At 37.8% G+C, this 12,378-nt stretch overlaps 2 protein-coding genes across 3 annotated transcripts in view; both read left to right on the top strand.

Moving 5' to 3' along the window:
* The first annotated feature begins 2,303 nt into the window (after positions 1 to 2,303).
* LOC144524489 (hepatitis A virus cellular receptor 1 homolog) lies at positions 2,304 to 4,707 on the top strand. 2 transcript variants are annotated; one of them, XM_078260793.1, is made up of 6 exons: positions 2,304 to 2,413; positions 2,662 to 3,000; positions 3,079 to 3,126; positions 3,346 to 3,413; positions 3,519 to 3,612; positions 3,766 to 4,707. In XM_078260793.1, exons 1-6 carry the CDS (start codon positions 2,371 to 2,373, stop codon positions 3,840 to 3,842), a joined length of 669 nt encoding a protein of 222 aa, XP_078116919.1. In that variant the 5' UTR covers positions 2,304 to 2,370; the 3' UTR covers positions 3,843 to 4,707. The 2 variants fall into 2 exon arrangements, with proteins under 2 accessions (XP_078116919.1, XP_078116920.1); XM_078260794.1 differs by lacking the exon at positions 3,079 to 3,126.
* A 3,269-nt stretch (positions 4,708 to 7,976) lies between these two features.
* Positions 7,977 to 12,378, top strand: part of LOC144524488 (uncharacterized) — a 7,267-nt gene continuing 2,865 nt past the window's right edge. Inside the window, exons 1-11 of the mRNA XM_078260792.1 lie at positions 7,977 to 8,088; positions 8,293 to 8,330; positions 9,711 to 9,761; positions 9,847 to 10,185; positions 10,461 to 10,589; positions 10,712 to 10,879; positions 10,988 to 11,058; positions 11,276 to 11,522; positions 11,642 to 11,728; positions 11,826 to 11,900; positions 12,287 to 12,378. The exon at positions 12,287 to 12,378 is cut by the window's right edge and continues 37 nt beyond it. Of these exons, the coding sequence (XP_078116918.1) occupies positions 8,060 to 8,088; positions 8,293 to 8,330; positions 9,711 to 9,761; positions 9,847 to 10,185; positions 10,461 to 10,589; positions 10,712 to 10,879; positions 10,988 to 11,058; positions 11,276 to 11,522; positions 11,642 to 11,728; positions 11,826 to 11,900; positions 12,287 to 12,378 (1,326 nt within the window). The 5' untranslated portion in view covers positions 7,977 to 8,059. The remainder of the gene's footprint in view (positions 8,089 to 8,292; positions 8,331 to 9,710; positions 9,762 to 9,846; positions 10,186 to 10,460; positions 10,590 to 10,711; positions 10,880 to 10,987; positions 11,059 to 11,275; positions 11,523 to 11,641; positions 11,729 to 11,825; positions 11,901 to 12,286) is intronic.

The following is a 12,378-nucleotide window of genomic DNA, read 5'->3' as shown; positions in this document are numbered from 1 at the left end:
TTCAAACCGCGGTATACTTTGAAAACGGTAACCGGCCCATGCCTACTGTAGATTTCTCAGTGATGACACTTTGGCTTTGAACCAGACCAGTTATTCAGCTCTAAATGCCATTTTTTTTTAAAACCTTTATCCGTATAGCAGATTGACAATGGCTCCAATTTGAACCCAAACAGGAAATCAAAGTAAACAAGACTCCTACTGCAAAGTTTGAGCAACTAACTAGAGGTTTTATATAGGGAGTAGTGATCTTACAGTCCCTGCAGGTACCTTGGCAATACCTTCACAATATTTCAAAGAAAATAAATAGAAAAACTTGATGTAATAAGTTGTTTTATGACTTCACTAAACTGCTTTTGATATATGTCATACTGTTTAATTTAAATGGTTCAAGGAAACCCATTTAAATAAACACGATTCAGCTCTTTTTACCCAAGTCTCTCACCACATTCATGTCTTTTGAAAGGTTTCAGTTTCATCATGTTTGTTGTTAGGGCCAATATGAGAATGGAGTCACAGCTAAGAGAAATGAGAAAGAGATGTGACAAAACACAGGACATCCTTTAGGAAGGACAGTGATCTATGGAGCAGTATAGCAGCTCAAGGGTGGCTGACAGTGATGATAAGTGGAGGTGGTGATGGGCCTGTGAGAGGTGAGCGCAGAACAGAAAAAGACTGGCAAAGACAAAATGTTTTTCTTAGGCTGCTGTCCTCATACACACACTGACTTCCTCTCCATTAGTAATGATCACATAACAATGACCTTTGAGCATACACACGTGTCCACACACACACACACACACACACACACACACACACACACACACACACACACACACACACACACACACACACACACACACACACAAAAACTGTTTACAGACTGTCAATTCAAATTGTTACATAAGAAAGGAACTGATTCTGAAAGAGCTTTATTCTACAATATAACAAAAAAAGGAACAACAAGGTGGTCTGCAGTATCGTAAGGGTAAACTAAACTAATAAAATGGATCATTTCAATTTTATTTAATAGGATTTGCTTTGATAGTAAATGGGTAGAGACGGTTTAAACACTGGTTGAAAAGTAAAATCCGGAGCGTGTGGTTAGAAGTCAGACTGTTGATAAACTTCTGCACCGAGTAATTGTAATAAATCTTTCAGAAACTTTGTATGAAAATCCTCCAAGAAATGAGCTTCATTCACAAACGTTTTACGCACAAATCCGGGATTCATAAATATTTTTTTATTAACTTGGCCTATAATGATCGGCTGCTCCCACCAATTTCTAGTGCCATGAAACACAAGATTTACTGCCGTGGTTATTGCAGCCCGGACCTTTTTTCTTTTCTTTTTTACCATCGTCACTGCCGAGCAAACACTTGCATGCATTTTCTGGCATCCATCTCGGCCACTATTGTTTCAATTTCTTTAGTGGTGGAATTATTTAGCTGTTTTGCTTTACGGGCCATGCTTCTCTCTTCTCACTTCACCGCTTTCTCCATGATACACCTCTAGGCAAATGTATTTCCTTATAGAGAAATGGGGGTGTGGTAATATGCTGATTGCAAATAGCCGGCATGCGCCTGTCAATTAAAGAATGATTTTGATTCACTAACATATTATGCATGGTGGTAAGACCAAAACTGGCCAGTGCAGGTGTGTAATGAATCCGGCGGTAATTTTCTGTGTGCACTTTTTTTGTGCACAAAGGGAATGAGTCTCTTTCAGGGCCGGCAGATTACGTTTCTTGATAACAACTCATCCCAGCCAAATCACAAAAACAATCTTGGAAATGTTTCCACTGTTATTACTGCTGCACCAGTTACCGCTATTACTGCTGAAGATCGGAGGAAAATTGGGGACTTCAATCCAAAAACTGTAAGCAGTTCAAAAGAATTCAAAAGCCAAAAGTGACAACATCAATTTTGCTCACTGACAACCAGCTACAACCAGACAAGAGAAGTAGGCTTCTTGAAAACCGCTTATGTCAGTGTATGGCACTTACTCAACCATAATATCTTCTGTTTAAGTGTGTGTCATCTTCCTCTTTCCACACTGAATAAAAATGTGGGATTAGCCTACATGTTGTGTGTGTGTGTGTGTGTGTGTGTGTGTGTGTATGTAAAAATACTTACTTACAGTATTTGTTACAGGTCAGAGCTGATGTTTATATGTATGATGATGATAAACTCAGATTTATAACAGCAGATACAATGTGAGCTATTTGCATATCACAAGAATTCCAGTTTAGATGTAGACATGACTAGTTTTGATTTCCTTCCTGATTTTCAAAAAAGGGAAGTTGAAACTTCACCATCCATTTTGGAGTGTGTTATCCTCACTTAGGACATTGTTATACAGTAGCCTACACATATGCGTGGTCTTTGTTATTTTTTCCTCTCCATCCTGACCCAAGGTGAGTCAATATTCAGCACTTTTCTTCTATCTGTAGAGTGTGTGTGTGTGTGTGTGTGTGTGTGTGTGTGTGTGTGTGTGTGTGTGTGTGTGTGTGTGTGTGTGTGTGTGTGTGTGTGTGTGTGTGTGTGTGTAAGAGTGGTGTTGCATCTGCGTGCATGTGTGGATGCCTTCATGGGCTTCACATTTGTTCATTACAAATGCAATCTGTATCGCACATCCAGTTTGATCAATTGCTGTCCTCCACAGTGTCTTCCAGCACCCTCAAAGTCATTGGCTTCTTTGGGCACAATGTCACTTTGCCCTGTAGGTATGACAGCCTAACTCATGGCGTCCTGAGTTTCTGTTGGGGACGAGGGATGGTGCCCAGGTCGCAATGCTCCAGCACCATCCTCTCCTCACAGGATGGGGCTGGGCTTTTCAAGCAGTCCCCTAGGTACCAACTGCTGGGCAGGGTGACAGATGGAGATGTGTCGCTGACCATCCTGGATGCTCAGTGGAGTGATGCCGGTGTGTACGGCTGCAGGATCGAGATCCCTGGGTGGTTTAATGACAAAAAGGTCAACACACACCTGGTCATGGAGGAAGGTAATGCTAAAAAAAAATCATCATCTAGATTGATTATGAACTCTATGATCCAGCCTTAAGGTATTATGTTTTTGCCAGCCCCTGTGGAACAACCCGTTACCCAGGACTGGACACCGGTCGCTGGTGGTGAGCAATCACCTTTTGAATAAATAAATAATGTTAAAAAGTGGTGATGCTAATCAAAATTATCTTCTTTTTTTTTTTTTTACAAATCTAAATGGCTTTTTAGCAGCTGGTTTATTAGCAATGTTTGTTATTCAGGAATAAAACATGATGTAGTTTATCATTTTAAGCATAAACTGTATTATATACATGGTATTAACTGACTGTTTTAACATCTTGCAGACATATTGACAACATTCGTGACTAACAATGTAGAAGTTGGTGAAATAATTGGAATCGCAACGACGGCGGTATGTGTTATGCAGATAATATATAAATATAAAGATATATATATATATAAAAATCTGTTTTCATTGTAGTGTATATTTATGGCACATATTTCTACCATGTTATAGGAAAAATTCAAAGCCTTCCTGGAAGTGGGGAACATTGGCAGGATGGCAGCTATTTTCTTCTTCATCATAATGATAAGCCTCGTCTTTGTTTTCCGTAAGTGTGGAATGGATTATAGTTTGTGACTTGTGCCATTTAGATTCATTTTACACATTAAACGTGGGCGTCTATTGAGCTGTTAAAGTCGCAGAGTGGGTCTTCCTCTTATAGACTGAAGAAATGCAAACATTAAATTATATTCTCAAACAGGGAGGAGATTTCTGCCGAAGAGGACACTTCAACATCTCAACACCTCAACTGCTGAGAACATTTATGAAGTATTATGAAGTGGCCCCTAGTTTCGGATGGGATGGTCAACAAAGGAGTCTATAAGAAACTGCTCGCTGAATGTTTCATGTGCTGACTCTATCCAGCTCCTCAGCTTTAGAGGCAAACCTTTTGAACCCATTTCCACAGTAAGCAGCTTACAGGATCCTTCTATTCTCAGATAGCTCGGAAAAAGGCAAATGTGTGTGTAATAATTAATATGCGATTTGTCAGTTTTTCATGACAAAATTGATCTCACAGCCCTGAAAAGCATAAAGGTGCTTTATACTTGTGGGCACAATGCCACCTATTGGACTTAATGCATTATTATCAAAATATTGGCGAAGATTCCACCATGAATATACTGTACACTCAATCAAATGTCTATTCCTACACTGTTTTGAAGAAAGTTGGATCTAATATCTGAATTGTATATTATTTGTTAAAATATTTGCAAATCCACAATACATGCTGTTCTCAATCCTAACTCTCAGGTCCAAATAAATTGTATTTGGGTTCATTTTATGCTGAAATTGATCGATGGCTCAATTTCACAGTAAGATTTCTCTGTGAGGTGAAAGAAATTTGGTTTCTTCAACCTCGTAAGATTTTTATGTAATACGAGGAGTCACTCTAAAAACTCAAATGTTTTTTTTTAATGTAAAACAAGATCACATTATATCTGTTTGTCTTCAAATGACATCATCACTAAGGTCCATCTCTCTGGAGAAGACGTATAAAATAAAGCCATGTTTGGAAAACAAGAATTTTCTTTTAGGGTGATCTTGTCTTTTTGGTTTGGCAAATTGTGTCCTCGCATTCAGCAAGACAGCCCAAAATAAAAATGAGCTTTTAAAATAAAAATAAAAACTCGTCAGATCTAAATGCCTTGCAACAATTGTTTTATTCGCAGAGTTTTCATATGAAGTGATAAAACACGGCACATTTCATTTAATTTTAATGTTTTAACAGACTTTTCAAAGTGATTGGCTGTATCAGTTTTCTTACAGACACATGTATCGACACATTTAAAATTGTAGGTCACCCAGAATTATTCAGCATCGGAGTTGTCGCAGCAGGTTTTACTTTCAAAAATAAATATCAAGTCAAATCAACTTTATTGTCAATCTCTCAAAATATGTGCCAGACATCCAGAGGGATCGAAAATGCGTTTCTCTCCGACCCACGGTAAAATAAGGGTAAAAAGATATATACAATATATCAGATATCAATTTTAATTATTTATAGTACAACACATTATTTAAAATATTTGAAAAACAGGTTGTAATGTACTCTGCTGTACACAATTGAAACCTGTCTTGTGTCCCTAAAGTCTAATATAGTATACAAAATAATATTGTCATATTCTATGTGATCAACTTTTTGTGATTATGTGCACATGTGGGATTACTTTAAGGCTGGAAGAGAGTTAGAGAGTAGTGTGTAATAGTAAAAGTTTCTTATATTGTGACATAAATGTGCGTATTTCAATACACAGTATATTTATGGCACATATGTTTCCTGGCTGCCTTCAGGAACGTATTTCCTGAAAAGGGCAATATGTGCCAAAATACATACATAAGTCTATGTGCCAAATATAATTTACCCAGTACGTCAAGTTAAGGTTTATTTTCATTGCAGGAAAAATTCAAAGCCTTTCTGGAAGTGGAACATGACAGGTTGGCAGTTATTTTCTTTTTCACCATAATCATAATCCTCATCTTTACTTTCCATAAGTACGGAATGGATTATAGTTTGTGACTCGTGTACCATTCAGATTCATTTTACACATTAAAAGTGTTCTTTCGTCTATTTTAGGAGTACAGTTCATACTGGATGATTTTGCAGAGTGTAATTCACATCCAGTGCCAAACATTCCGTACCAACACAGGACGTATAGTGCCTTTTATTTAGTGTGTGTGGATGGTTGCAGGGCAGCATGCCATTTCATCCTATTTGAATCCAGCATATACTGTATGTTTTGTTTAACCCCTTTTACCATAACCACAACCTTTCCCTAACCTTAACCAAATGTTTTAGTTACCTAACCTTAACCATAGGCTAACCCTTGTCTAATTGCCATGACTATAATATTTCCCTAACATTGACCATACACTGTACTTAATTATACCAGTAACTGTGCACAGACGACGTAGAAATAGTTAGCATTGAACATTAAATACTTTGTTAATGAATATAATACAGTTATGCAGAATTGTGTAATAGTATTTTTTGTCTGGTGGTATGGCTGCTCCGTTACAGTAGACTCAGAATATCACTTATTCTAACAATATATTACACTATTTGCATTTTTTTTTTTTAAATCAGTGACAAGATTTCTGCCGAAGGATTCATCTCAACATGCTGAGAACAGTTATGAGTGTCTAGAAGCTAAAGTGAGGAACTCTGTCGTAATATTTGTTGACTTTAATAATGTTCTTTGCCTTACGAGTGACATTCTCTTCTATTCTCTTCATTCTCTCTCACATATCTCTGATTGTTTCTCTGATGCAGGCATGGCAATAAAGTGACAGAAGAGACAGACGTTGGGCTGGTCAAAAAGTTAGTCGAAGTAACAAATTTAGGCAGAAGGCCTAAAAAGAAAAAAAAAATAGTCTATCAACACTCTGAGCGAGTTCTTGACTATTTAGAGACAGACTGCAGAAGAAATAAAATAGTTTAAGAATACGTTCTTGGCTATTAAAAGATTTTTGTCTGCAGGGCGGTACCGGGTTTTACAAGGTTTGCCGAAGAAAAGAACTAAGCTTTGCGGTGACGACCACATCGAAAAAGATAAGAGTATACTCAAGAAAAGCTTCTGTAAATATGGATAATGAAACCTCAAAGCCGTGCGACGCATCTGGACCCATAGTGGGTGAGATGGTTAGAAAATATGGACCGGACTGCTTGAGATATCTGTCGTATTGGTCAAAAAGCTTTGCCTTTCCAAAAAATGGATCACAGAGTCCAGGAAAGTTATTTTATCTGCTTTTATATATTTAACTGTTTTAACTGCTCTTCAATGTTTAATTTCTTATACTGCACTGTTTTTTTTTTTTTTCTCGTATTTTTTCTGTTTTTAATTTTTTAATCTGTTTTCATGTAAAGCACTTTGAATTGCCCTGTTGCTGAAATGTGCTATACAGATAAAGCTGCCTTGCCTTAGAGCAGAGATCAGGGGGGGCCACCAAATTCTTAATGTTTTGAAAGGTTTTTTTTGAAAATGTTAAATGTCTTAACATGAATCCAACATATTATTAGCAAATATAATGATAGGTGTACTGGCCTATAGGTAAGGTAATCACTAAGATAGCCATCCACAGATACAGTTCATCCCAAATGATTCACTGTGCCATATGTATGTTTAACTCTAAAACATGATTTATAAAATCATGCCAATAATTATTATTTTAATAGCACAGTTTTATATGCAACTAATTTTAAACAATTTGTAGTAGGGGGTCCCTGATCCGTATCTCTTCCAGTTAAGGGGTATTTAGAGGGAAACCTATTGAACTCCCATCTGTCAATCAATATTAAAAAAGGAACCAAATTCTCAGCAGTCCCACTATTCTCACAAAGGGCATGCGAGTCTCAGAAAATGCAAAAATATCCTGCGGATTAACAAATTCCCTTTTCTTGTTTTTCTTTCCATTTTTCATTTTTTTCGTCAATGGAAGATTTAATCTCACAGCATGAAACAGCTTGTGGATGGTTTATACTTGTGGACACAATGCCACCTACTGGATTTAGCACATTATTATCAAAATAATGGAGAAGACTCCACTCTGAACACAGTGTGCACTCAGTTCATTGGTGTATTTTTCTGTAAGAATGATGGAAGTGCTGTAGTCATACACACTATATGTTCAATATCACACTTTCAACACATCTTTATGATTATATTTTTTTGTTAAATATTTTTTAATTCAATCATCCAAAACAGACATTAATTGTCTTTTCCATTTTGAGCTTGTTTTGAAGAATTAACTGTGAGACCTGAGAATTTCACCCCATGTTCTCACATTTCAGTACAAGAAAGTTGCTCTTCCTCTGTTTCTGCTGCAGTTCTGTTTTATTTAAGAGTCACTTTAAATACTTGTTTTATTCCTGTTTTGGTTGTGTCTTTTTTTCAGTTAGTGTAGCATTGCAAGCGAAATACAACAAATCAAGGCGGAAGACATCTTTTCTGGGTCTTTGAGAACAATGGGGCTGTCACAATGTTTACAGGAATTTCATGACTGATGTGAAATCATCTAAACTGCGGTAAGTCTGCATCTTGTTGTTGCGGTTGTATGTGACTTTCTCTTTTATTTCTATGTGTGTACCCGAGTGCACATGTGCAATAGAGTTGGTGTTAGATGGATGGGATGAGATTAGATAGACAGATGGAAAGAACTAAATATTACTAAACTATGTGCCAAATATAATTTACCCAGTACGTCAAGATAAGGTTTATTTTCATTGCAGGAAAAATTCAAAGCCTTTCTGGAAGTGGAACATGACAGGTTGGCAGTTATTTTCTTTTTCACCATAATCATAATCCTCATCTTTACTTTCCATAAGTACGGAATGGATTATAGTTTGTGACTCGTGTACCATTCAGATTCATTTTACACATTAAAAGTGTTCTTTCGTCTATTTTAAGAGTACAGTTCATACTGGATGATTTTGCAGAGTGTAATTCACATCCAGTGCCAAACATTCCGTACCAACACAGGACGTATAGTGCCTTTTATTTAGTGTGTGTGGATGGTTGCAGGGCAGCATGCCATTTCATCCTTTTTGAATCCAGCATATACTGTATGTTTTGTTTAACCCCTTTTACCATAACCACAACCTTTCCCTAACCTTAACCAAGTGTTTTAGTTACCTAACCTTAACCATAGGCTAACCCTTGTCTAATTGCCATGACTATAATATTTCCCTAACATTGACCATACACTGTACTTAATTATACCAGTAACTGTGCACAGACGACGTAGAAATAGTTAGCACATGTGCAATAGAGTTGGTGTTAGATGGATGGGATGAGATTAGATAGACAGATGGAAAGAACAAAATATTACTAAATCTGTTAAGTAATTCTGTGAATATTAAAGTTAACCTGCTTTGAATCCTACACATAATTACAATAATTAAAAGAATAGAGCTTTGTATTTTTAATATTGTAATGTTTAGTTGTACAACCACTTGTTTGTGGGAGTGATCAAAGAGGAAGTTCTGTGCTGGGTTACTAAACATCCAGCAGACCCCAGTGTTTACTCAGCAGTCTAAGAAGCATACAGAAGTCCATGGCCCTTGAGTAAACCAGACTTTCTATTTCCATCAGTGTTATATTTCAGGACAATATGAGTTAACGTTTTTGGAAATGAAAAAGGTTATCTACAACCATTTTGTGTTCCTGCTCACATGAAGTTGGCTACAGAGACTCTGAGCTATTTTGAACACCTTTAACAAATTAGTTTCCAGTGTGTACTTTGATTAAAAAGTAGCAAATTTTACTACAGGATTTCTGTAGATGCAAAGCTGTTCAAATGTTTAAAACGTCTCAATGTCCTTCTGTCCCTATCACTACAAGGAATGAGAACAAACAACAGAAGCGAGGATGGTGTATTGATAACCTTGATTCTGTCTCTGTCTAATCATCAAAATTAAACAGTGTGTCACTTCTAGGATAAGGAACCAAAACCACAGAAAAGGAAACAGCTCTTTTCTACATTCCTCTTCTGCTAGCAAAAGTTGTTTGTGTGAGCATATCAAGGACAGCATCATGTGATTTGGAAGGATTTCAAAGCTGAAACCACACTGGTTTGGTTCAGTGTCGCTCAGCAGGTGGACTAAATCCTTGGATTGCTTCTGACACAAGACTAAAATGTTTTTTTTAGGCAGAAGACACATCGCCCTGTGTTGCAATCTCCTCTTTTGTCTACTCCTAGGTAAGACGTGAGAATGATTTGCATTTTGATTTAATATACCCTGCCAAATATTCCTTGTTGCCAAAGGGACTTTCTGCCTTTTCAGGTTGTGTGACTGCAGAAAGCATCATAGCCACTGTGGGAGAGGATGTGACTTTGATATGCAACTATGATGCTAAGTACTACGGCAAGCTTTCTGCATGCTGGGGTAGAGGAGCCATCCCCAACAGTGGCTGTGCCAATGAGGTGATCAAGTCAGATGGTACATCAGTGATCAGCAGACTGTCGGAGCGTTACCTGCTCAGGGGTAATTTTGGTGAGGGTGACGTGTCGCTGACCATCAGGCAGGTTGAGGAGGGCGACTCCGGGACGTATGGCTGCCGTGTGGAAATACCAGGCTGGTTCAATGATCACAAACATCAGCTGACTCTGACGGTAGTTGCAGGTGAGATCCATACGGAGACATAATCTCTAAGGGGGAGACAAAACATTACTATTTGTGACAAAATGAGTTAGTGGAATTTCCTGGTGACTCCCTGCTTGTTGGAAAAATGTCCCTCGTAACTTCCCATAGACCCAAGCGATGAGGATAAGCTGGAACAAGCACGTTTAGCAAATGAAATTATTTTTTTTTTCTGTACGTTTTTTATCGGTCTATAGATTAATCGACTAATTGTTTTAACACTATTTCACATTTAACTATGTTTTATTTCATTTTAGTGCGCCCTAATGTCCTGAAGGTGGAGACGACAGAGGTGAAGGAAAGAACTGTCACTGTTCGCTGGACTCCTGTGTTTGATGGCGGCAGGCCCATTACAGCCTACAGGATTGATCTAAAAAACAAACAGGGTGAGCACAAGAAAACTATCCCCATAAAATGTAGACATTTGGCAGCCAATTATATCTATTACAATATACAGTAATTTTGGAGTATGCAGTATGGACCTTATGTATGCATCCCTGTTGCATAGCATCCTGGGATACTGCAGTGACAACTGAAGTCTCAAATCCTGAACTGACTCAGCTGACTTTGGTGGATTTGCGTCCAGCCAAAACCTACAACCTTCGCATGTTTGCTATCAACAGTGTGGGCATGAGCGAGGCCAGCAATGTTCTGACAGTCACAACGAAAGAAGCAGGTAGGGTCTATTATTCAGGCTTTCAGATATAATTAGAATTATGCAGAACTAAAATAAAAAAAGTCGATGGATCATGGATGGCCTCTTTAAAATGTGTCTTCCCTGCAGCACCAGAGGGTCCTCCCCTGGATATGCAGCTGGAGGCCCTCACTTCTCACAGTATCAAAGTCACTTGGAAGGTAAAGTCACAGTTGTGAAACTTTATTTGCAGACACATTCAAAAAGATTCTCAAAAAAAAAAAAAAAAATTATATTTGAAAAAAGCTACAGCTACTTTACATGGCACACTCTTTGCCCAGGCTTTGATTGGACACAGTTGATCCTAAATGATATATCTAAAAAGAAAAAGAGTGTTAAATATTTTACTGCTCTAAGATTTTTTTTTCTCTTGACCAGCCGCCGAGGCTCGATCAAAGAAACGGGGTTCTTCGGAGTTACAGCATTAGCTACAAAGAGTCCGACCCTGCAGGCAGACAGTTCAAAAGGTGGCAGCACGTAAGTGTGACAGCCACACGAGAATTAGAGAGCGTCATCCTGAGCAACCTGAAACCTTCTACCAGATACGGCGTGATTATACAGGCCAAAACAAACGCAGGAATAGGACCGTCCTCGACTGCACCTCTCTGCTCCACTCTGGATGAGGGTAACATGGGAAACATTAGAGGATATCAAAATATGACTAAAAACATGAATATAATTATTATTATTAAGGCAGTTTAATATTAAGTAATTTACAAAGTTTTAATTGTATTCTGTTTCAAGTTCACACAACTTCAACAGCATCCACTATTACGTCTACTTCCACTGCTGCCACAATGTGGATACAAGACACTACAAGTTTCACTTCAGGTATGTGTTATTGGGGTTATTTATTAGCATCTTGACAACTATAGAAATGAATGAATTGATTATGACTGGAAAGTGATTTTCTTTACTCTGTCCCAAGTTCACACAACCTCAACAATTGAGACTGTTACTGCTGCCACAGTTTGGGGAGAAAGCACCACAAGTGTCACATCAGGTACTTCATGTGTTTCAGGTTTTTTTCACTAACACTGAATTCAGGTTACTGTACATCATATTTATTTTGGACATTACATACAAATGAACTTTATTTGAATGCATCCCAGTTAGATCATGTGAGTGCTGTTATAGTGTCCCATATATGTAGATCCATTATTCACAGTAGAGCTGTTGTTATTTGGCAGGGTATATTACATCAAAATGCAAATCATTCTCATGTCTTACCTAGGAGTAGACAAAGGTGGAGATTGCAACACAGAGTGAGGCGTCTTATTTGTCTGTGCAGGACATGATCATCACAATCTGTCTTTCTGCAGAAGAAACATATTAAATAAAACTGAGTTATGTGAAAAAAAATCTGTTTATTTGCTAAATGTCTCCTAGTGCCCCCGGATCCCCCAGTGGTTGAGTTAAAAGAGGTCAAAGACAATACAATTTCCCTTTTATGGACTCCTGGGTTTGAAGGTGACAGCCCC

Source organism: Sander vitreus, chromosome 10 (assembly GCF_031162955.1).
Source record: "Sander vitreus isolate 19-12246 chromosome 10, sanVit1, whole genome shotgun sequence".
In the NCBI taxonomy this organism is placed as follows: domain Eukaryota; kingdom Metazoa; phylum Chordata; class Actinopteri; order Perciformes; family Percidae; genus Sander; species Sander vitreus.
The sequence above is the reverse complement of the archived record's forward strand: the minus strand, read 5'-3'. Positions and strand labels throughout refer to the sequence as shown.